The sequence below is a fragment of the Phacochoerus africanus genome, chromosome 6 (genome assembly GCF_016906955.1).
Source record: "Phacochoerus africanus isolate WHEZ1 chromosome 6, ROS_Pafr_v1, whole genome shotgun sequence".
Lineage (NCBI taxonomy): Eukaryota > Metazoa > Chordata > Mammalia > Artiodactyla > Suidae > Phacochoerus > Phacochoerus africanus.
The window spans coordinates 75,813,108-75,839,056 of NC_062549.1; the positions used below are offsets into that span (position 1 = coordinate 75,813,108).

At 42.2% G+C, this 25,949-nt stretch overlaps 1 protein-coding gene and 1 long non-coding RNA gene across 3 annotated transcripts; one reads left to right on the forward strand and one right to left on the reverse strand.

The window, feature by feature from the left end:
- Nucleotides 1-625: 625 nt before the first annotated feature.
- Nucleotides 626-25,581, forward strand: LOC125128683 (short-chain dehydrogenase/reductase family 16C member 6-like; the record flags this gene model as incomplete). Its single annotated transcript, XM_047782865.1, is given in 6 exon segments — nucleotides 626-690; nucleotides 692-950; nucleotides 3,966-4,097; nucleotides 17,065-17,164; nucleotides 17,881-18,025; nucleotides 25,425-25,581. Coding segments are annotated over 6 exon segments (858 nt in total), but the record flags the coding sequence as incomplete, so codon positions are not given.
- Nucleotides 9,852-15,408, reverse strand: LOC125129310 (uncharacterized). 2 transcript variants are annotated; one of them, XR_007135449.1, is made up of 5 exons: nucleotides 15,096-15,408; nucleotides 13,693-13,872; nucleotides 12,260-12,387; nucleotides 11,926-12,011; nucleotides 9,852-11,160 (listed from the first exon to the last, which is right to left on the reverse strand). It is a non-coding gene; the product is annotated as an uncharacterized LOC125129310 (long non-coding RNA). The 2 variants fall into 2 exon arrangements; XR_007135448.1 differs by lacking the exon at nucleotides 12,260-12,387.
- Nucleotides 25,582-25,949: the final 368 nt, after the last annotated feature.

Sequence of the window (25,949 nt, forward strand, 5' to 3'; positions counted from 1 at the left end):
CCGCTGACTCTGTAACCTTGAATAAATCTCCTTCACCTTTTTTGTCTCAGGTCCTCACTATAAACCAGTAACGACTGGACCTAGTTTGATACTCTCCGAAGGATAGTATAAGGATCATGTGAAAATGTAAAAAGGCTTTATTTGTATTACAATAAATATTGTTTCTACATTACTGAACAAACTGTCTAATGAAAAGCAAATTTCTATTAGATAGGAGATCATGAATCAGGCCCAGATAATAGAAAATGACCAGACTGAGACCCAGAAGTCTTAGTTTCCAAGTCACATAATTTGGGCAAGTTGATACTCAAAGACCTTATGTCTTTCACTGTGAACTCTCCTCAAAATCTCTGACCTACCTGGAGGTCAAATTAGATTAAATGTTAGAAAGTGCCCTATAGGTTGGGAAGATTCTTGTGGCTATAAAATATTTCATACTCATTATTTATATAATTTAAGAATTCAACCATGGTGGCAGTCATTACTGAAATATGTATTTTTGGAGAATTAATATCTCAAAAGAAAGTTCCCTCAGACTAGATGCTTATGTGTGTTACAACGGGGATAAACATCATGATTTTATCAGTGACATTTTCCCTTATTATTGTTTTCCTTTTTTCAGTGAAACAACGTGAATATGATCTTGGACACCACCGTATTTTGGGGAAAATTTTTATATTATTTTTTAGAGTCTGTTTTACAAGATAATTCCCAAGAAGAAAAAGGGTGTCTCTGGAGAGATTGTCCTTATAACGGGAGCTGGCAGTGGACTTGGGAGGCTGATGGCCATAGAATTAGCTAGCCTTGGAGCCATTTTAGTTCTATGGGACATTAATGAAGAAAACAACATGGAAATGTGTCGACTGGTCAAAGAAAAGGAGGCCATGAAAGCATTTGCCTATAAGTGTGACTGTAGCCACAGGCAAGAGGTCTATAGAGTTGCTGAGCAGGTAAGCGGATTGGTGTCCTGAGCTTCCATGCCCAAGAAAGACATTGCACCAGGCGCGTGCTCTTACAAAGAGAAAAGGTTGTCATAAACTTTCTCCAAGACACCATGTGCCTCTTGCTTCATTGTGCATGTCAGAACCTGACTTTGTAGGAGATCCTGCTGCGGTGCTCAAGACGTGGCAGAGTCTTGGCATCACTGGGACTCGGGTTCAGCCCCCCACCCGGCACCATGGATTAGGATCCAGCTTTGCCCTTAAGTCACAACTGCAGCTCAGATCTAATCCGCTGGGCATCAAGGCTCCTGCAGCCAATCTTCGCTTCTGGTGTAAAATTTTCTGGGTTTCTAGTAGAAATCCAGATTTACAAACGTTATCCAAAAATTACCCTTTCACCATTTGAATGTCTCTTGGACTTTTCTTCTTTTCGCATAGTATTATAAATAGAATTCTTCCAAGTCAACCCTTCTTCTTCCAAGCCAACCATTTTATCTGTTAAATTGCCATTACTTATCAACGCCTGAGAAATGCAAACACTAGAGTTAGCCTTTAGCTACCAGAATTTTGACAAACCCTGGGCATTACCCAAACCCCTGAAATTTGTAGAAGAGTTGAGTAGTAATAACAGCTTTCCAAAGGGGCTCAGTAATTAACTTCCCCAAATTAGATTGAGGTAATCTTCTCATCTCTACCATAGAAACCCAGTATACAAATAAATTGTTTTTGTTAGAATAACCAGGTTCATGCTTTATTCCCAAATATACAAGTTCAATTAGTCACTAATATTTATTAGTGTGTGTGTGTTTGTACATGTTCACACACATGAGATGTGTCTATTACAGTAATAATCACAGCATCTACAGAGAAGTAAATCTATGTGAAAAGAGCTATCACCTTTTTGTGTATGAATTCAAATTGGGTGTGAACCACTGTTATTCCTCTCAAAAGTTGTGCCCCTTTCAGAAAAACCTTGTTTCTTATAACCTCTTCTTGTCTATAAACTGGTATAAGAATGCGTTCCGGGGTTCCCGTCATGGCTCAGTGGTTAACGAATCCGACTAGGAACCATGAGGTTGCGGGTTCGATCCCTGGCCTTACTCAGTGGGTAAGGATCTGGTATTGCCGTGAGCTGTGGTGTAGGTCACAGATGCAGCTCAGATCCAGCATTGCTGCAGCTCTGGCATAGGCCGGTGGCTACAGCTCTGATTAGACCACTCGCCTGGGAACCTCCATATGCCACAGGTACAGCCCTAGAAAAACGCAAAAAGCCAAAAAAAAAAAAAAAGCGTTCCTATGAAGTTCCCATTGTGGCTAAGAGAGTTAAGAACTAATAACTAATATCCATGAGGATGTGGGTTTGATCTCTGGCCTCCCTCAGTGGATTAAGGATCAGGCATTGCCACAAGCTGCGACGTAGGTCACAGATGGGGCTTAGATCTGGTGTTGCCATGGCCATGGTGTAAGCCTACAACTGCAACTCCAATTCAACCCCTAACCTGGGAACAGCCCTAAAAAGAAAAGAAAAAAAGAAGAATGCTTTCCTAAACTCTCAGAATTGCAATGAACATTAATCCCATTACCTAGCCAAGGGTCCACTTAGCTCTGGGGTCCCTAATACTCAGGGATCTTCTTGGACAGAATGACAGTGACCATGAGGCTTTTCTTTAATGTTCCAGGATGTCTTGTGCCAAAGATAACCCCCGCCTCCTCAGGCCCATGTTCCTTCCCCAGGTTGGTCCAAGTCAAGCACTTGCTCACACTGACGCCCTCGTCAAGGCAATGGGATGTTCATCTTTAAAAGTCTGCATCTCTTGGGTGTTTGCCCATCTTACCTCCTCTAAAGAAGAGGAGTCTAATCTCTCAGTCCAAGACCAGCACCAGTCACCCTTCCCTTCATAGCTTGTTTAACTCGACTGCATCAGGAGCAATATCTACCTAACATCTCCCCCATCATATTATCTGGAACACTTGGAACAGTGCATGGGCCAGAAATGAGAAAACCAAGGGCAAGGCAGGGAGTGCTTCTTATTTGGAAACAAAGAGCAGATTGTTGTAACAGCACAAAAGATCCAGTTCAGGGCCAAAAAAAGAAAATAAGTCTCTAAAAATTGTTGTTTGAATATGCATCATGCTTTGCCCCCAGTTCAGCTTGCATCAATGTCTCTCCAGCATTTCCCAGTGCCCACATTCCTCTGAGTAGGGCTGGTGGTATTTAGTGGAGTCTGAAATCAGGCAAGGTGAGCAATTCAGTAGGGAAGGGTGACAAAAAACTCTCGCTCATGTTGCAACAGAAGAAAGGCTGGGGGAAAAATGTAATTGTAATGTATACATGTAAGGATAACCTGACCCCCTTGCTGTACAGTGGGAAAATAAAAAATAAAAAAATAAAAAAATAAAAAAAAACTCTCAGATGCAATAGGGTTAGCACAGCTGTGTAACTCAGCCACAGACAATGATTAGACTTGTGGAGGTCTTCTGGACAGAGGTCACAGGCTCACTGAGGCCTTTGGGCAGTGGCTCAAGGCACCTGTGTTTGGGATATCTTTGTGCCCAGCCCTGGTCACACCCTAGGAGGAATGGGGTGTGCTCCTGCACCTGGTCACAGAAGAGCCCTCTACAGAAGTAACCATCACATATAACAGGCTGAAGGGAAACCCCATGGCCATCCGAAGGAAGACACCAGAGAAGTACACAGGGTAAGAGCTGGACATCACAGTACAACACCCCTGGCATTAGCCTCCAGCAAGAAAAGACAATAGCATGACGCAAGTAGGAGGCAGAGAAAACATGTTGCAATGTTAGGTCACCTCTGCACCAAAAAAGAATTAAGCCTCTTTAGGCAAAATGGGCAAATCCATGTGGGTATTTTATATAATCAATCATAAAACTACTTTATTTCTATGCCCAAGGTAAAACAGCTAGGTTTAAAAAGAGTGTGGGGGGGGAGGAGAATGAGAGCCTGGAACAAAAACTATCAAAAAATAACATCTCAAATGAAGTGTTTGCCTTGCTTCTGTCCAGGTTAAAAGGGACGTGGGTGACGTGACCATTCTCATTAACAACACTGGGGTCATCACGGGAAAGCAGTTTCTCGACACTCCAGACCACATGGTGGAAAGAACATTTCATACAAATGCCCTGTCTCACTTCTGGGTAAGTCTTCTTTCCTTTTCATTTCCTGTTGTTGATGGATATGAAAAGTCTGTGTATTTCAACAAGCAACTGGTCAACTATGTATCTGTCAGTATACCATTAATGTGTTTCCACTGACTGACAAATAGACCCTTAACCTACTCAGGTTTCACCTTGCCACACACTCCCCTTTGTTTCTCCTGTTCTTGCCTGACTCCAAATTCTCAGGGCAGGGATCTTCCCTCTACCCTCTCTAGTTTTGTCCCAAGACTCAGTAGGTTCCTCAAAATCCTGCTACCAAAATACAAACGGAATGTGACAGCCATTACACAAGAAAGATTTAATTTGTTCATGAGTAAAAGCAGGGCTTGTGCACAGGAAGGAGGGGGCTGTTTTCAGAGTGGCAGTTTCTGCCCACACGCAACTGGGTATCACAACAAAGGAAATCATGGGGAGAGGAAGAATTATCAACATCCATTAGCTCTTAACTATATACCAGGCACTGCTCTAAGTTCTTTCTCTGTGCAGGGTTGCCATGACACTATTTTCATTGTCACTTTTACAAGTGAGCAAACTTGAGGAGCAAAGGGTTTAAGTGATTTATCCAAGGTCCCTCAACTGCTAAGGGATGGCCCAAGATTACAAAGGGAAGAAGTGAGACTCTTTTCAGCAGGGAAATTAGTACATTTGTAACTCAGGAGCATCTTTCTTAAGGGCTGGAGTGTCTAGACCAGGGCTGTCTCCTAGAACTATCTGTGATGATGGACGTGTTCTTTTTCTGTGCTTCCCAATATGGTAGCCCCTGGTCACTTGTGGCTACTGAGCACTTGCAATGTGTGTGGTCAGTGGGATTGAGGAGCTAAACTTTTAATTTCATGGCATTAAATTATTTCAATGTGTATTTAAATAGCCATGTACACATAGAGGCTGTCATTTTTGACAATGCATCTCCAGGAAATGGATAGGAAACCAAAGATACTTGAGTTGCTAGAGGAGTCTCCACCCAGAGGGCTTATACTTGAAGCGATGATGGAATGAACAGGGACTGGCAGTGATGGGGCCCACAGGAGGCTCAGGAACCCGGAGCCAGGCTTCAGGAACCATGAGGAAGGGCCCTCGGCCCTCTGTGGCTCTGAGGATAGGGCCATGGGATGCACTAGCTTTAGGCACCCAGGCTCCTTCTTACTCCTCACTCTTCGAGGTCCTCAGGACTACTTTCTTGATCTTCTCTTGGGAACCTTCATTGGAGTCCAACAATATGGACTGAGCACCTAGCACAATGCTTGACATTCAATAGGTATTCCATAAACATGGGTGAAAATCACTGATTTCTTTCCCTCCCTCACCCTACCCCAAAGCTTTTTTGGGGAAGAGGAATTGCCATCTTGGCAAACAGAGCTCAGCTGAACCCATTTCTAGTCACATCACAAATCTAGAAGCCATCCTGGGTTCCTCCCTTTCCCTTAACCCCAACATCCCTGACTCATCCTATAAAACTCAAGGACCCTCATGCCTCCTTCTCTACTACCAGTCCCTGGTCCAGGCCCAGGTCACCTCTCACCAGCAGCTCACCATGGCTTTCCATCTTCAGGGCTGGCACCTCCTAGCCTGTCTTCATGCAGGAACAAAGTGATCCTTGTAATACATTGACTGAGTCATCTCATTGTCCCATTCAAAAATGTTCAGAGGATTCACATGCACTTAGAATAACACACAGGTACCCATCATGGCCTGGAAGACCCTACATGAGGTGGTGACATCACCTTCATCTGTCACCTATCTCTCATTTTCTCTACTTATTGCTCAATTCCTTTACTCCAGGGATCCTGATCAGAACCCAAAGCACACTGGCGCTTTTCTACATGAGGGTCTTTGCACAAGCTGTTCTCTCTGATAAGAATATCTTTCCTTCTGACTCTCATATAATGATTCCTCTCACCCTTCAGTTCGCTTTCTCAGCTCAGGATTAGAAAGAGCTCAGAAAGAAAGGAAAAGGGCCTCTTCATGGGCCGCTCAGAAAATAGCACATCAACCACATTTAAATTTCCCTTGTTGATTTTGTAATCTGGCCCCACATAGTTATTTCTGCCCTGCCGAAAGAGCGAGAGTCTGCTTTCATATCGTCAACTGCTTTTGGGCTAAAGAAGACGTAAGGCCCTGATTCAGGCCCTGGTGTGACCTCACGAAGGTCCCCTCACAGTGGCAATGTCCGCTGTAGGAGAGTCAGCTCCTCGAAGCAGTCTTCCTAGTGTGACTTTCAGAGTGTCCTGCCAAGCTGTGTCTTCACAGGACACGAAGATTGGCTTGTGGCAACAGAGTCTTCCGGCAAGGTGAGGGGAGCCCAGAACCTTCATATTGATGACAAAACTCAGTGGATCTGATTACTTTATTTCAGTAGCCAAAAGTATCAACTGAAGAAAGTAGAAATCTCCACTGGAGTGTAATACAAAACTACGTCATACAGACTTGGTTAATAATTGTAGTGAGCACACTGAAAAATCCCCAAAGCCCATCTCTCCATAAAATATACATAAAGTCATATAGCAATATCATGTTTAGCCTCCAACCATAACTTTAAAATAGACTTAACCTTATCATCATATTAGAAGATAAGATGTGTGCCGCATTGAACTGAACTTCTTAATTCAAGCTTTCAAAAATAAGCCACTGTTGACTGAAAAAAAAAAAAAACTATACTCTAAAAGCTGAGAATATGTTTTATTCAGTGAACAGACTGAGGACTTAAGCCTGCAAGACAGGACTGCTCCAAAGAGATAAGGAAGGAGCCAGGATAAAAAGAAGTTTTTGCAAAAAAAAAAAAAGAAAGAAAGAAAGAGTCAGGACATCAAAATATCATTGTTAATTAAAGAAAGAAAGAAAACCAGATGTCTCAAGTTAATACATTTAGTACTTTTACATCTGCGAAGGTGTAAGAGTCTGGGCTCACTGCAATCATGCCTTTGATGTTCATCTTAACTGCCTAGGACCAGTACCCTGCTTTTCTCCATCCAGAATCCCCTCAGCGCCCACACTCAGGGGCCGCTGATGGTTCGATGGCTGCAACATCCTTTGTTTACTGATATGACAGGTGACAGTCCCCATCCACACCCCACTGTGCTAGGTGACTCCATATCTTTGCTCTATGAATGTTAATTTCTCTTAAAACTTTATAGGGAATCAAGTAGTTCTCCTAAGTTTACTCAACTTAATATTATTCCAAAGTCTTGGAGTCATTGACATTGACGCTACAGAGATACACAATCACTGGTGATATTAAAAGGATGTTGAAAAGATGACGTAAAAAAATTGTGAAAGACAATGCAGGCGGAGATGCTAATTTCCAACGATTGGCAAACCTATTCGAAGTTCACAAATATCAATTCCTTTTTTAATAATAAAGTCATCTTTTGTTGTAATTCGGTTTAACTGAACACATATTTGCCGTCTTCATAATCTGAAATATTTGTGGGAACAATGACAACTTATCTAACCCATAATAACCATGGTGAAAAAATTTAGGAAATTTGGCCATTAGGATTTTCCGTGCGAAAAACTAAGTCCTACAGCAAATGCAATAAAATAATGTCAAGTGAATCTGATATTTGTTTGTATTTATACTCTGCATGTGATAAAATCAGGAAAAATGGATTTAACTATTTATTGAACAACTTTCATTCGTTCTCAGACTTACCTTGATGAGTAATGTGTAAACGTGGATCCATATACAATTCTCTGTTGTGTTCCCTGGTAAAAACGCTTTGCTATAGTTTTGGATAACTAATTGCTCACTCAACACTTATTGGCATTCCTTTCTCTTCCTTTTAATGGTGGATATCTATATATGGAGAACAAATAATGGTTTTTCTATGACAAATTTATCTTCTAGAATGTCCTTAAAAAAAGCCCTCCACTGATTCATAAGACGAGAAACACAGACCCTTGAAATAGCTGGTCACTTTCCCTCTTTCTCAAGTGGAAATGCAGAAAAATGGCATCAACTTCAGCTCCAGTTCAAAAGCAATACACATATGTGTATGTTTGAGAAAAAAAAAAAAAAGAATTCTTATGGAGAAAAACAAACAGAACTGAACTCCTGCAACTAGTTAGATCTCTGTGAGTAGATAACTGCTTATTCTGATTGTTTTTAAAAACTTCACCCTGTTCAGGCTTATGGCAGATCCCAAGAGGTCTTTTTTTTTTTTTTTGGTCTTTTTAGGGCTGCACTGACGGCACATATGGAGATTCCCAGGCTAGGAGTCGAATCAAGAGCTATCGCTGCCAGCCTACACCACACCCACAGCAACTAGGTATCCAAGCTGCATCTGTGACCTACATCACAGCTCACGGCAACACCAGAACCTTAACCCACCGATCGAGGCCAGAGTTCGAACTCATGTCCTCATGGATACTAGTCAGGTTCATTAACAACTGAGCCACGATGGGAGCTCCAAGAGGCCACTACTTTCTTACCCTTTAATCTGGAGAGTTTCACTGCTTAATTATCAAAGAAACACTAACACACACTTTCATTTCCATTATTCAGCCTCACCTCCCTGAGTATGTCGACTTAAAAAATGCACAATCTGGAGCTCCCATCTGGCTCAGTGGTCAACGAATCCGACTAGGAACCATGAGGTTGCAGGTTCGAATCCAGGCCTTGCTCAGTGGATTAGGGATCTGGCGTTGCCATGAGCTGTGGTGTAGGTCACAGACAGGCTCGGATCCCGCGTTGCTGTGGCTGTGGCGTAGGCCGGTGGCTACAGCTCTGATTGGACCCCTAGCCTGGGAACCTCCATATGCCGCTGGAGCGGCCCAAGAAATGGCAAAAAGACCAAAAAAAAAAAAAAAGCACAATCTGAAAATTGACAGATTTTATTTGGGGCAACATTAGGACTTAAGCCCAGGGGACAGCATCTCAGATAGCCCTGAGAAACGGCTTGTAGGAGGTGAGAGGGGAGCTAGGATACATAAGAGGTTTTGCAACAAAGGGCAGGTAGCAGGAACAGAAGAGCTTTGGGCTCACTGAATCATTCCTTTGATGTGCACCCAGGCTCTCAGGGCCAGAGTCCTGAGTTTTCCTAGCCTTCAGGGTTGGTGGCTGCATTGCAGATGACTGTGACACCCTTTGTTTTGTCCACCTGACTACTGCCCAGGTGGGTGGTATTTCAGAGCTCTTTTTTTGCCCCAGAGAGAAAAGGGGGAATATCAGGATATATGTGATAAAGGTGAAGGGGGAGGTACCTGCAGCCAGGCACACATTTCACAGAAATTTGCTGCTGGCCTCAGCATGACTGCTAGTCACAGACATCAGTCATCATGAAGGATTTTCGTGTTTTTCTAGATACGAGGAGGTGCAAGAATTGGGCTCATAAAATCTTCTTCTAAAAGTGCATAACTATCTGAAGACCTGTTCTTCCAGTTTTCAGAGCACAGAGCGCCTCACTCCTGGTCTCCATCCTGAGCTCCATTCAGGGAAACTGTGGGTCAGCAGCTGCATTGGCTCATGATTTAATCCATGAAGAGGCTGATGACAAGTGCCAAACTCCAGTTCACAAGGGTTTCACAAGCTTTCAGACCCTGTAGTGTCACTACACCCAGGCTTCTAGTGCCAGAACCCTGTGAGGTCGACCAGATGATCCTCCTGGAGAAGCCCTCTGGGGCACAAGCTGGATTTTTCATGCTCTTGTGCTGAAAGACTATAACTAGCTCTTCCTGTTTCCGACTATGCTGCAGTTGCTGTAGAATTTCCAGAAATCACCTCAGAGGACACTCAAGGAAGATGGAGCACAGCTTTATTATGCTGGCGGGTCCACGGGGAATCCCTTCCCAACCAGGGACCCCCAAACAGAAAGGGGGAGATACATTTATAGTGCTTGCTTACGTGTCTATACATTTATAGTGCTTGCTTACGTGTCTCACATGCTACATTTAGTTACATGCAGGATACAGAAAGGTATATAGCTGTACGGAATGTCTTATATTGTTACTTTAATGATTAACCTCAAGTACAATCTAGCTATTTTTGAATAGCTCCAGAACAATTGGCGCCTGGAGTTTCTCAAGTCCTAATGACTTTGTTTTTCTCAGAGCTCTCGTATGGGTCACCTTAGGTTCACCAAGAAGGATGGTGGCAGCAAGATGACTCCGCTCTTGCCAAGCTTCCTATTCCCTTTTTCCACACCCCCTCTTGACACTCATCTTTCTCAATGTGCATCAGTCATTGGCAAATACTGGACCCGAGGGGTGTGGACTTGGAACCTGGCTCCTAGACGGGATGCAACAAGCTGAGTAACACAATTAAAAATACAGGGTCCAAAGATTAATAGCAGCAGTATAATAACTTTGATTAGTATTACATTTTTCCACCAGTCCCCTTTTATCCAAGACAAAACAGAAGTCTAGAAAGGAAGGTTATCATTAGACATTGCCCTAACCTGATTTCTCATATCATTTAACACAACAGTTACATTACCAGAGAGATCAGGAATATATACACAGCATTCTGTTTTTACGGTGGCACATGTCCCTCCTTGGGCAGCTGTTAGGGTGTCTAGTGCCATTCTATTTTGAATGACAGCCTTTTTCATCGGCGCTTGTCCAGTATCTAATGCCTTCATAGCTTTCATTTCATCTATTAAAGCTTGCTTGGTAAAGTTAGTTAAAGCTTCTGCCCTCATCATGATGTCTGTCGTTCTCTAGTGATGGAACAAATACGGCTGTCAAGTAATCATACCATTGAAAAAGACGCAAAAAGTCACATAAATTAGCCAAATCCCCCTGGCAGAAAGGTGATATCTACCAGGGTAGTCCATCCATTACAGATATGGGCATGCGCAGGGCTCCCCATACCCAGCACTGGATCGTATGTGAAAGTTCGCATAGGAGTGGGCCTGTGACACGAAGACGTTGTCCTGGGTCTTCACTTGGTTTAGATGTTCTAGCAGCAGCAGGGTTGTCTCCAGAAGTCACAGAAGGCTCCTAGCTGAAGTCATTTTCCTCCCTGTTTTTTAAGGGCGAGCCTCAGTGGTCATTCCATTTCTCTCTCTACCTTCACAAAGCATCTTTGTCAGCAGCAATCTCCACCCTAGTGGGATGAATTCAAGGAATAATACCTGCGACCTTAACAGCAGCAGGGGTGCTTAGTACCACAGTGTATGGACCGGCCCAGAGAGGTTGAAGAATTTGACTTTTCCAGTCTTTTACCCGCACCATATCTCCTGCTTTATATGAGTGAACCCCCACTCCCAGCGGGATAGGGATTCTTTCCTGGGTAAAGCTGATTATTTCTTCCATTACCTTTCCCAACTGTTCCATCTGCTATGACATACCCAATTCCTTAGAGACCACGGGGTCCCCTCTTAAATGTCTTATAAAAGGAGGAGGGTGCCCAAACAGAATCTCATAAGGGGAATAACCAGACGATTGGGGTGTCATCCTGATTTTCATGAGTGTTATTGGCAGAAGATCTATCCAGCTTAGTCCTGCCTCTTGTGTTAATTTAGCCAATGCTGTTTTAAGAGTTCTGTTCATTCAACTGTCCCTGAGCTTTGTGGCCAATAGGCCATGCGTAATTTCCGTTTAATACCCAATAGCTTACTTATCAGTTGAATTATCTTGGCCACGAAAGCCAGCCCACTGTCAGACCCAGTGATGAGGGGCAGTCGGAACCGGGGCACAATATCTCTCAGTAAACAGCGAGCCACTTGTCTTGCCTTCTCAGTCCTTGTGGGGCAGGCCTCAGCCCACCCTGAATAGATACATAGTAGAACAAGTAGAGATTTATAGCCCCAGCAAGGTGTCACTTCATAAAATCAACTTCCAAACTTTCGAAGGGGAGGGTACCTTTTACCTGTGTTCCAGGAGGCAGTTGAGTCCGTGGTGCAGCATTGTTTTCAGCACAAGTGACACATCATTGGTTGACCTGAGCGCACAGAGCTGTCAGTCAGGGAATAATGCAATACCGTGTTAATAATTCATATACCTTGGCCTCACCAAGGTGGGTTGGGTGACGGAAATCTTGTACTATTTTATATGCCAGAGAGGAAGGCACAAAGATTCATCCATCTGGTAACGTCCACATCCATCACCTCACTGGATTCCCCTTCAATTTTTAGCCATTCTAGATCTTCATTACTATATACAGGCTGTGCTGGGAGTGAAGGCATCATTAGAACCTTAGTTACCTGTGATTCCTGAGTAGCTGCCTCCTTGGCCACTTGGTCAACCAGCCCGTTTCCTTTGGCCTCCATTGTCTGGCCCTTCTGGTGTCTTCTGCAGTGTATTACTGCCACCTTTTCTGGATCCCAAACAGCTTCCAAGAGCATTAAAATTTCTTCCTTATTTTTTATATCCTTACCCCTGGCAGTTAATAGACCTCGTTCTTTTTTTTTTTTTTGTCTTTTTGCCTTTTTCTAGGGCCACTCCTGTGGCATATGGAGGTTCCCAGGCTAGGGGTCTAATCAGAGCTGTAGCCACCGGCCTATACCAGAGCCACAGCCATGTGGGATCCAAGACATGTCTGCGACCTACACCACAGCTCGCGGCAATGCCAGATGGTTAACCCACTGAGCAAGGCCAGGGATCAAACCCGCAACCTCATGGTTCCTAGTCAGATTTGTTAACCACTGCGCCACGACGGGAACTCCTAGACCTCGTTCTTTATAGATTGCCCCATGAAGCAAAGTAGCAAATGCAGACCTAGATTCTATGTAAATGTTGGCCTTCTTTCCTTTTGCCGGCCTTAAAGCTTGGATTGGGGCCCACAGTTCTGCTCGTTGTGCTGACCATCCCACCAGTAAAGGCCCAGAAGAAGTCACCTCACTTTCAGTTGTAATAGCAAACCCAGACCTCCATTGTCCATCCATCATAAAACTGGCCCCATCTATATAAGTTACTTCCCCATCAGTCAGTGGGGAATCCTGGAGGTTGGGCCAACTACAATATATGTCTTCCAGAATTTCTTCACAGTCATGGTCAGGTGGGCTTGACCGTACCAGGAGGAAAGCGGCTGGGTTAACAGCCTGGCTAAGTTCCGCCTGAACACGGGGACTTTCATACAACAGTCCCTGGTAGTGGAGGACTCGATATGTTGACAGCCATTTGGCTCCCAGCCCTGTGAGTAAGGCCAGGACAGAATGTGGGACCTTAACATGAGTCGTCTGTCCCGAGGTTAGCTTATCAGCTTCTTATACCATTAATGCCACGGCAGCCTTGGCCCGGATGCATGGGGGCCATCCTGAGGCCACCAATCTCTGCCAGGACCCTACAGTCTGGGTGAGGACTCCCAAGGCCCACTTGTTCTTTTTCATGTCCAAATAAATTAAAGTCTTTAGTCCTATGAGGAAGTCCTAGTGCAGGAGCCTGTGTGACCAATTCTTTGAGCTTTAAGAACGCCTGTTCTTGTTCAGGCCCCACTGAAGGGGTGTTTGCCTAGACCCAGCAGCAGCCTCATAGACTGGCTTAGCAATTTGTGAGAAACCTGGTATCCAGGTGCAGCCAAACCCAGCTGCCCCCAGGAACTCTTGGTTGTTGGTCTCTCAATTCGGCAGATGGCCTGATGCCTGTTAATTTCCAAAGTCCTCCTCCCAGCTGTGATGTTCAACCCCAAGTAGCGTACCTGTTGCTGGCAGACCTGTGCCTTCTCCCAGGACAGCTTGTTCCGGCAAGCCTGATAAAGCCAGTGTCCCCCTCTAACACTGGTCTCGGTGATCAGCTGCCAGTAGATCATCCACCTACTGGAGGATCTGGCAATCAGTCTCCTCTGCCAGAAAGGCCACTAAATCCACAGCCAGCGCCTCTACAAACAAGGTAGGGGAATTTTTAAGTCCCTGTCGGAGCCTAGTCCTAGTCAATTGGACTTTTCTCCCTGTGTCTGGATCTTCCCCCTCAAAAGCAAACAAGTTCTGGCTTTGAGGTGCTACTCATAACCAAAAGAAGGCATCCTTTAAATCTAGGCAGGCGAACCAAGCTGCCTTTGCAGGCATTAAACTGAGCAAGGTGTATGGGTTGGGGTCAGTAGGATGAAGAGTCACAACGGCCTCATTAACAGTCCGCAGATCCTGCACTGGTTGGTCATCTTTCCCTCCCTCCTTCTGGACAGGGAGGATGGGGTGTTCCATGGAGCCTGCCGTTTGACCAGTATACCTGCTTTTCTCTTTTGTCCTTTTTGATACTGTGTCCTCGGGATCACAGGAGAGTGAGTGCAGACATGCACTAACAGCCGAATATGCCAGCCATCCCCTAGATATTGCTTAGGGGGCAACTCCCAACTCAGATAAAAAGGAGGAGCGTCACAGCAGAGGGGACAGATGGGAGAGTCCCAGAAAACCTTAGTGCATAGCTTCTGAACTGGTAAAGTCAAAATTTCCTAGCTTAACGTCTCAAAGAGTGCCCCTCACAATTTCCACAGGCACAACTTTCTCTGACCGTTACATCCCTTTTTCCTAAGCAAAGTCCAGAAACAAGATCAAATTAGGTATTTCCAGGCTGGGTCCCGCCCCGTGTGGCCACCCTGTGTTGGTGTCACAGACAAAACAAGGGAGGGTGCCCCCTTCTCAGAAGGTGGCCATTCAGATGTCTGCCTGACTGCCCCCTTCTTGGGAGTTTAGGTGCCCCTTGGCATATGGCTGGTCCGTATAAACCCTGGACCTGGACTGGACTCCTGGGGAGGGAAGGGGTCCTTCAGAGCATGGCCAGCCTTGAAGCCTTATGAGGCCACCACGGAACTGCAGGTTAGGACCCACTAGGACTCCATAGCCTCTAGAGCCATAGAACCACAAACTCCAACCTGAAATGCAAGCGAATCAGGTCGCACATTCACTCTCACACACACACTCAGAGGTTATCACAGTCCCTCCCACTCCCCCGGGAGTTCCTGGCTACTGCTACTGGCACAACTTCCAACCAGAAGAGTCCTCCGTCCCTGACTCATGCAACTTTCCCTCCGCATACTAATCCCTCAAGGGGTTGATCACGTCTCATCTTCTGCCCTGTGGGCAGGACCTGTCCCGGGTTCCTCACCTGGCTGATCCAGATTCCTCACCAGGTCCATCTCCCTGAAATCAAGGCGGCAGCAGGGGCAGAGGGGCGTGCTCTACCCAGCAGTGGCCGGCCCTGCAGCCTCAAGCCGCCAGCCAATAATGACAGTGGCTCAATGGGCCAGTCTCTCTGAGGGGATCTTGCTGGAGCCTCCAGAATATGTTGTAGAATTTCCAGAAATCACCTCAGAGGACACTCAAGGAAGATGGAGCACAGCTTTATTATGCTGGCGGGTCCACAGGGAATCCCTTCCCAACCAGGGACCCCCAAACAGAAAGGGGGAGATACATTTATAGTGGTGTCTCACATGCTACATTAACCTTTAGTTACATGCAGGATACAGAAAGGTATATAGCTGTACGGAATGTCTTATATTGTTACTTTAATGATTAACCTCAAGTACAATCTAGCTATTTTTGAATAGCTCCAGAACAATTGGCGCCTGGAGTTTCTCAAGTCCTAATGACTTTGTTTTTCTCAGAGCTCTCGTATGGGTCACCTTAAGTTCACCAAGATGGACGGTGTCAGCAAGATGGCTCCACTCTTGCCAAGCTCCCTATTCCCTTTTCCACACCCCTACACAGTCATGACTGATACAACGGTATTTTTTTTTTAATTTTTGAAAACCAAAGATGTTGTCACCACAAGAGACAGGCATACAAAATGCCGTCACACTTGGACATGAAATGTCAAAAGAGACCAATTATCTGCATCTAAACAGAAATTCACCAATCATTTCAGCAGTTCTAGAACAAGATTAGTAAGAACAAACAGATCTCAAAAGCAAAGGCAAAATTCTTTGATCTGGCTCTTAGAAGGTGAGTACATCTTGGCATCTCTAAAACTCTCAGCAGAAAAACTCTGATATTGTTAAAATCAAAAATCTCATAGAAATAGTTAGGGAGCATTGTCTGACAAATATTTAACTCGTAAGAAAAAGAGACGAAGAATGCTGCTGATAAATTGATGACATGAGGAATTTGGATGTATTTAGTCAATGAAAAAGAGTGCTGAAATAAGTCACTAAACTCTTAACCTCTGGGATTATCTTTTCTATCAGACCCCCCCCCCCAAAAAAAAATCACTCTTGGTTTTCTGCGTGTTAATCTCTAATTTTACAGGATTGTGAAACATCTGGGTCCTATAACTATTAGTCAAACAAAGTTACATTGCTAAGAGGGTTAGATAAAGCTCAGGCAAGATTATCAGGAGATGCTCTAGCATACTGAAAGTCATCTCTTTCCCTTATTTCAAGTTTCGGATAATGTTTCCGGACAGAGCTTAGATTTAAAAAGCCCAGTGTCAGGGGAAGAAAGAATGAACAGTTTCCCTGAGAGAACCTAAAAAGCACAGGAGTGAGGGAACTGGGACGTCTCCGAATACTACATTAAAATCTTTCTTGAGAATGAATGATTCAATGTTACCAAAATAGCTAAGAATATATCAAATCATGGGAGACCATTCCCAAGCAACTTTATTTACCAGAGCATGTTTTCCTTGCATTGAAATTCACCTTTCGTGGACAATTTTTCCCATCCTGCCACTCCACTGGAGTGAAGAGATTGTTTAGGGTAGAGCCAAGAAGGAAAATGTGGTTAAATTTTAATACAAATTGCTAAAGACTGCATGGACGAGCTCAACATACTAGAAAAAAAAATGTTTTTGATTTTTTAGCAAACTCTAAATGTGGATTTAATTCAATAGGTATAGTTTACTTAAAAGCAAAATCAAGTCAAATACTTTCTCTTGTAGATGAACACATAATAAATTTTAAGATCTCTGGAAACAGTGACTCCATGGCACTCATGACTATTTTGTACTGCCACGAAATTTAACACATCATAAGGGTTAAATATTTATTAAGGGAGTCTGTAAATTGATCAAATACTTCTTAAGCAAATAAAATAAAAATGAATAATGACTATTGACGCAGTGTATCTATATCTTGCAGACTTGTAAGGCTGTCCTTCCTTCCATGCTTAAAAGCAACCATGGTCACTTAGTCTGTATCACAAGCATAGCAGGGCTGTTTGGTGTCAGTGGACTATCAGGTGGGTACTTCTTCATGTGACTTTATATTCACCAGTTCATAGCCCACAGAGATTAGGACTCTGCCAAGGTACAGAGAACTCTTCCTGCCCCAAGGGGAAATGGCTGGTGCATTTGGCTCTATTTATAATCCCAGGATTCTTTCCATTTCCCTATTTAAAGTGGCTGTGGTGGAGTTACCATCGTGGCGCAGTAGAAACAAATCTGACTAGCATCCATGAGGATGCAGGTTCAATCCCTGGCCTCTCTCAGTGGGTTAAGGATCCAGCGTTGCCATGAGCTGTGGTGTAGGTCTCAGATGCGGCTCAGATCCCGCATTGCTGTGGCTGTGGTGTTGGCCGGCAGCTGTAGCTCCGATTAGACCCCTAGCCTGGGAACCTCCATATGCCATAGGTGTGGCCCTAAAAAGACAAATAAATAAATAAAGTGGCAGTAGCAAGGGAAGATATTTTCTTCTTTTTAAAAAACAAAGAGAAGTATTGGGCCAATTAGCTCAGAAGTCTTCTTGCGTTAAGAGAAATTGAAAGAATCTTCATTTTGTTGCTGGGTATATTGTGTGGAGACATAGGAGTTGAGCAGCCACAAAAATGACTTTAACAGTGATGCTTTGCCTCCCAAACTAAGCCAGAGAACCCAGAGGGAGTTTCCATTTTTTAAAAATAATTCCAAAAATTAGCTTGTTAAATTCTATTAGTAACAGTCCTTCACTTTGTTTCAGATTATTCTGCAAGCAAATTCGCAGCTTTTGGCCTTGCAGAGCCTCTGAATTTGGAATTAAGCCTACAACAAAAAAGTAAAATTAAAACCACCATCGTTTGCCCATATTTTATCAATACGGGAATGTTTGATGGCTGTACAATCAAGTAAGTGAACTCTTACAGTAATCTTTACTCTTGTAATAATCTTCCAATATATGTCAATATCATCTTTTCATTTTGAAAGTTTGAAATATGAAAAGTAAAACAAAGAAATAATTTGAATGCCTAATTCATTAAAAGGAAACTTTCAATATGTATTAAATTAATGGTTTTAAAGCAGATAGTATGGTGAAAACATAAATCTAAAGTGCTAATCAGAATATTACACTACAACAAAAGTTGGCAGTGAAAATTTACTACAATATTTAGCATTGCAGTGTTGAGAAGATAATTTCTTTTCTAAAAAGAATATGGAAATAAAAATAATCTACCAGATTAAATATTTTGAAAGATTGATTAATATATGTATGGAAGTATTGGGGGGGTAATATTTTGATGTAAAGTTTACATTTGGTGGAACAACCAAATAAGGATGCAAATGAAATACATCAGCATTTACACAAAAGAACCAATCAATAAACTATTTTGAAAAGTATAAACATAATCTAGGGCAAGTGTAGTCATTACAATTGCTAAAAATGGGATTGACATGAACCAAATGATAATCCTCTTCCCAGAACAGCTCTTTGTTGCTGGAGAGCTGCACTGGTAATTTCAGCAGTTGTGTGGCAGGAGACCTGTCTTAAGTAGACTTGCCAGACGATAAAAATTGACAGGTCCCAACCTCCCAGGTTCTGGGTTGTGGAACATCCATAGAAGCTAGTAAAACAGCTGGGTGGGAGCACTACTTACTCTAATCTCTTGACCCTCAGATCCTGTTTGATAGGAACATTTCAGGTGGGAAAGCCAGTGAAAAGTCACTTTCTCATCACACCCAACTCTTGCTTCATAACACAGAGGTTCTGGCAAGTTAGGGTCATAGTCAGCCACAAAGACTGGCTTCTCTCTGCCTCTGCCATGGAACCTGATCATATTGGGTCCGTATGACCCCAAGGATATATGGTCATATGACTGTATTGGAACCTGAACAATTGGGTAAGATCATAGATCAGAGCATTGTCAAAAAAAAATTTTGTTAAGTACAACCATCTAGCAATTTAGAGGGTAAGAGCTGGATGTGATCCAAGTAGAGGCAGACCAGATAGAAGCTTAAGAGAAAGAGTCAAAGATCGCCTGGCTAAAATCACAGTTATCCGTGATAATCAGGAAGGCTGTATGCATGCCTGAAAGAAAGGAAAAAATAATAACTGTCAACCAAGAATCTTATACTGAGCAAAACAATGTTTCAAAAAATGAAATGAAGGCAAAAATGAAGTAAAAATAAAAGGCAAAACAAAAACTGAAAAAACCTGTTGCTACCCTCCCCCACCTTACAAGAAATACTAAAGGAAGATCTTCACCCTGAAAGTGACAATAGAGAAAAAATTGAATCCACACACAAAAAAAGCAAAGAGTGCCAGTAAAGATACTAAAGTAGACAATTTTAAAAAGACAACATATATGCATGTTTCTTACCTTTTCTTAACTGATTTTAAATGCATGTATATAAACAATATGGACATAATAGCACTGTTGGGCCTGTGTCATATAGAAATGCAATATTTTTGACCATAAGAGCACAAGGGAAATGGATGGGGACAAAGCTGGAGCAGAGTAAGGAAATGTTACCAGATGTCAACTCATATGCACAGAAATAAATCAAGAAAACCAAAAATGGAGAAGACTGGTATAACAAACTTTATAAATACTTCTCCTTTTTTCTCTCAGCTTCCTTAGCACATAAAATATTAATAATAACTACAACATATATTATTGGCATATAATATATTTAGACATAATATGTACAATAATAATAGCACAAAAGTAGGAGAGAGGATATAGCTGTTTAGGAGTAAAGCTCACTGGAATTGAAGTAGTATAAATCTGAAGTAGATTCTGATAGGTTAAGATGTACATGATACACCCTAGAAAAACCACTAAGAGAATAACTCAAAAAACATAGTTTAAAAAATCATTTTAATGGACATGGAACACTAGAACTAAGTAGACTGTAGACATTCCTAGAATGCTTAACCCAACAACAGCAGAACTTACCTCCTTGTCATATACAGCCAGAACATTCTCCAGGATAGACCATATGCCAAGCCATAAAATAACTATAATAAATTTGAAAGGAATGAAATCATACAAAGTGTCTTCTCTGACCAAAAGGGAATGAAATTAGAAACCAATACCAGAAGAAATTTTAAGAAATGGGAGCTCCCTTCATGACTTGGCAGTTAACGAACCTGACTAGCATCCATGAGAATGCAGGTTTGATCCCTGGCCTCGCTCAGTGGGTTAAGGATCTGGTGTTGCCGTGAGCTGTGGTGTAGGTCACAGAGGCAGCTCAGATCTTGAGTTGCTGTGGCTGTGGCATAGGCCAGCAGCTACAGCTCCAATTGGACCCCTAGCCTGGGAACATCCATATGCCGCAGGTATGGCCCTAAAAAGGCAAAAAAAAATTTAAATGTACAAATATGTGTAAATACAAGATACCAAAACTTATGGGATGCAGCTAAAGCAGTTCTCAGGGAGAAATTTATAGCGGTAAATGACTACAATTTTAAAAAGAAAAAAGGGAGTTCCCGTTGTGGTGCAACAGAAACAAATCCAACTTGTATCCATGAAGACCCAGGTTTGATCCCTGGCCTCGCTCAGTAGGTTGGGAATCCAGCGTTGCTGTGAGCTGTGGCATAGGTCACAGACACAGCTCAGATCCCACACTGTTGTGGCTGCGGCCTAGGCTGGCAGCTACAGCTCTGATTCGACTCCTAGCCTGGGGACTTCCATATGCCACAAGTGCAGCCTTAAGCAAAATAAACAAATAATCTTAAGTTAATAATTAATCTTCCACCTTAAACTATAAAATAGAAGAGCACACTAAATACAAAGTAGGCAGAAATAATAAGAACTGTAGCAAAAATAAATGAAACAGAGAATAGGAAACTAGAGAAAATCAATAAAATCCAAAGTTGTCTCCCTGAAAAGATCGATAAAATTAATAAAACTTTATCTAGACTGACCGAGAAAGAAAAAAAGAGAGAAGACTCCAAGTACCAAAATCAGGAATAAAAGAAGAGATATCATTACTAACAGAAAGAAAAAATATCTTAAGAAATTCTACGAACAAAAAAGTAATGTAGATGAAATAGGTAAATTCCTAAAGAGATACAAACTAACAAAACTGACTCAAGAAGAGATAAAATAATTGAAGAGACTTAAATATGTGATTGAAGTAGTAATCTAAAAAACTTCCCACAGGTAAAAGCTCAGGTCTAAATGGCTTCACTAGTGAATTCCATCAAACATTTAAAGAGAAATCAGTGCCAGTCTTTGAAAAACTCTCCCAAAAAATAGAAGACTGAATACTTCCCAAATCATTCTCTGATGCTAATATTACTCCAATACCAAAACCAGACAAAGGCATCAAGAGAAAATAAAACTAAAGATCAATACCCCTTATGAACATAAATACATAAATCCTTAATAAAATACTAAGAACTCAAATCCAGCAACATACAATAATGATTATACACTGTGACAAAATAGAATTTATCCTGGGAATACAGGGTTAGGTTAACATATGAAAATAATTTAATGTAGCACATCATATCAATAAGAGATGATATTTTCAATAGATATAACAACGAATTATCAGCGTCAGTATATAAAGATATAGAAAGGACAGGAAGAGGCAATTTGTGGTAGAATTATAAAAGCTAAGAAGCATATCTAAATCTCCACCTAAACAAATAAAAACATAGATATATGTAGTTTTACTGAGCGTATTGGCAAAATTTTTTAAAATAGTTATGTATAGTATTGGACAGGGTATAAAGAAAATGTCCACATTCATAAACCCTGAGAATGCCAAGTACTGCTCATTTTTGGAAGAGACTTGGTCCCAGAAATTGCTTCTCTTTTGCCATAGCAACTTTATAATTAAGATTTTATTACAAGGAAATGAACGTGGATGTGTGTTGAGATTAATCTACATGGGTGATCACGACCATACTGTTGTTTCCCAGTTTGATTGAGATGTAATGGAATACATAACGCTGTATCAAAGATGTACAAGATAATGAGAGATATATGTTTATATTGCAAAATGATGATCACAGTAAGGTTAGTTAACATTCATCACCTCACACCGTTAATTTTGGTGTCTTGTGGTGAGAGCTTTTAAGATCTTTCAGCAACTTCCAAACAGATAATATTATGCTGTTAGCTACAGCCACCATGCTACACGTTACATCCCCAGGGCTTATTTATCTCATAACCGGAAGGGTTTATTTACCTTTTGTCCACCTTCATCCATATCCCCCACCGCCCACCTCTGGCAACCGCCGATCTATTCTCTGTTTCTATTAGTTCACTTTTATTAGATTCTACAAATAAGTGAGATCATATAGTATCTTCTTTGTCTGACTAATTTCACTTAGCATAAACACCTTCAAGGTCCAGCCATGTTATTGCAAATGGCAAGGTTACTTTCTTTTTGTGACTAAATACTATTCCATTGTGTGTGGCTGCACCAATTTACATTCTCACCAGCAGAACACAAGTGTTCCCTTTTCCCCACATACTAACCAATAATTGCTATCTCTTGTCTGTTTGGTAATAGCCATTCTAACTGGTGTAAGATAATATCTCATTGTGGCTTTACTTTGCATTTCCCTAATGATTAGTGATGTTGAGCATCTTTTCCTGTCCATGTTGGCCATTTGTATGTCCTTTTGGAAAACTGTTTTTTAATAAATCTTGGAGCCCTTTAGGCTGTAGTTTCCAGGAACTTTCAGAAGAAAAAATGTAGAGACTAAATACCAACCCTTAATTACAGTACATCAATCAGCTTTGAAGAATCAGCTGAGATAAACAGAATTTTTGAGGACATGTGGTTCAAGTAATAGAGAAGCATGATATAAAAGTATAAAACATCACAGTAATGCTTAATGGGAACTTTATTACATGCGCACCCCATTTCAGTTCCAACTGATTTCACAAACATCTAATTCTGCTTAACGTGGCAGCAATAGTTTTTGCTGAAAATAAAGACACATTACAGAGCCTCAGGAAATTATTTCTTTTGGTGAAATAATTTTGCCATGTTGCTTCTTAATAATATGCAATGACTTTATGTTTGGGCTGAAAGAGAGAAAAGAAAAATACAAAAAAAAAATATCTCAAAGAACTTCCTTCCATATGTCCAGCCCATCACACAGCAGAAAGTCAATAAAGGCAGGGAGTTCACTCTAGGAAATTAAATGCATTAGCGCTGGTCCCAATATTGGTCATGAGAGGAAACACAGGACAGTTCCTAATGTTTACATTTTATTTCCATATTTATAGCCATGTGCTAATAACTCACTATCCAAAATTTTTTTTTTGTCTTTCTGTCTTTTCTAGGGCCACATTCGCGGCATGTGGAGGTTCCCAGGCTAGGGGTCTAATTGGAGGTGCAGCCACTAGCCTACGCCAGAGCCACAGCAATGCCAGATCCGAGCCATGCCTGCGACCTACACCACAGCTCACGGCAACACCGGATCCTTAACCCACTGAGCAAGGCCATGGATGGAACCTGCATCCTCATGGATGCTAGTCAGGTCTGTTAACCGCTGAGCCATGACAGTAACTCCCAATTTCGTCTTTTTTTTAAAAAAAGGGAAGAATAATATGTCATAGGACAAGGGCATTTTTATTGGACTGTTGTTAGCTGTGCTTGGTTATTCCAGACACTGAGAATATTTAGAAACTACTGGCTCTTACAGAGTAAAAATTATCAAGAGAAACCAGGAGAACCCCATTTTTTTGGGGGGTGGATCTTTTAGTTCAGTTAATACAAAATTCTACTTTTAAAAATAAGAGACAAACAAAAACAAACAAACAAACAAACAAACCCTAAGAGTGTGGCCAGAAAAATGTTAAGGATATTTGGCAAACTCCTCACTTCCTTTAATGAAAGAGCCCCTACAACTTCCTGGTCTCCTGCTCTGAGTTCCAGAGCCTTTGGTGGGCGGCAGGGGGGCGGGATTCAGGCCAGACCCACTGTGTTCTCTGGAGAGAACAGAGAACACTTCTAGCATTTATCCAGCGCCTCAGTGAGCCATACTCTGCACGACAGCCTTGCACACATTTTATCACACTTAGGGAATCTGAGGCTTAAAGTCATTTTTGCAACACTAAACAGCTAGCAGGTGCTGGAACAAAGTTTTCAATCTGATTCCAGATCTTCAGCTCTTATGATCAGCTTTACTCTTCTCCTGTCCCAAGCTACTAGCAGAGTGGAAAACACAACCAGTGATTCGCCAATTACAAAATAACAATGTTATTCATAAATCTAGAACTTTCTTCATTATGTATACCCTCTTCAGTGTATTTTTGTGACCTGTGGATTTAGTCACGCATTCACCGAACATGTATGCACATGGTAAATTCTACGATGGCACTTCCTGTTCATCCTTCCTTAAGATGCCTTGGCTGCTGAGGCAGGGCAAGGTCCCTGATGTTGCATCTGTCCCTGCCTTCTGTAGCACCCACCCACCACACCTGTGGGTTGCACATAACATCTGTCTTCCTTGCTAGATTGCAAGGAAGGACAGGACACAGTTTCCTGCGCTATGTTCCAGCCTTAGTACCTAACATAAAATGTGCACGCAATAAATATTTGCAAAGTTGAGTTGAGCAGGGCTGAGCTGAACTAAGCAGAACCAAGCTGAAGGCACTGTTCTTCTATCTTCAAGGAACTAAAGCAATGGTTCTCCACCTCAGGTGTATATGGGAATCACTTAAAACTACTGATTCCCCTCCTTGCTCAGCGGTTAACGAACCTGACTACAATCCATGAGGATGGAGGTTCAATCCCTGGCCTCGCTCAGTGGATTTAGGATCCGGCATTGCTGTGAGCTGTGGTGTAGGTCGCAGATGCGGCTCGGATCCAGCATGGCTGTGGCGGTGGTATAGGCACGCAGCTGTAGCTCTGAATCCACCCCTAGCCTGGGAACATTCACATGCCAATGCCTGGGGCCCTACCTCCTCTCCCACTCCTGAAGAATTCTGCTTTAATTGGTGTGGCTTTCTTTCTAGTTTTTGCTACCATTTATGTCCAGTAAATCAGCATATGCACAGCTTTTCTGCAGAATGCACTGAGTAAACATATGGATAAGTTGTGGCTTGAGCCCTGGGAGAGTGGAAAGCTCCCTCAATGTTGGGTGGCTCTCAGCGCATGTAACTTGCTCAGCGCATGTGACTTGACCCAGCATTTCTCTGTTCACCTTCCATCAGTGACACATGCATGGAACGCATCACAGCAACCCACACATGTAATTCAAAGTAATCTTTACAAAGAAATGTCTTTGATTCCTCTTAAAGGATTCTGATATGTTTTTCCTCTGCCTTTCTCTAGAATACTAGCTCCAAAAATGATGATTGCCCTTGCTGAGTACCTTGGAATGGAAACTTTCATGGCTTCATTTAGAGGGAGAAAGAAAGCAGAAGAATCTCAGACTGAAGCTGAGAAGAGATGCCTGGTAGCTGAAGCCTCAGATGTGCTCATGAAATAAAGTGTTATGAGGATAGACCATCTGGAACTCCAACTCATGCTTAAAGCCCTCTAGTCTACCAAGGATGACTGAGGCTGTCAAAAGCACCAAACTTATTCCCAGGACATGCTAATTTCCCTAGGGATTCAAATTATGTATTTGACAGTTTCTCTTGTCACTCTCTTGTTTGATAAATAAGGACATCACAGCCATTCCAATGAACTCAGCAAAGATAATGTATTTATAAAAACATATTAATGAAAATTGACCCTAATTTAATTTTTGAACAGTCAATGTTTGAGACTTTCAGAAAAACAGTAAATTTGGATAATGACCTTGTAGTTACTAGGTTGATAATCTTTGAACATCAGCTTTAGAGACATTTTAGT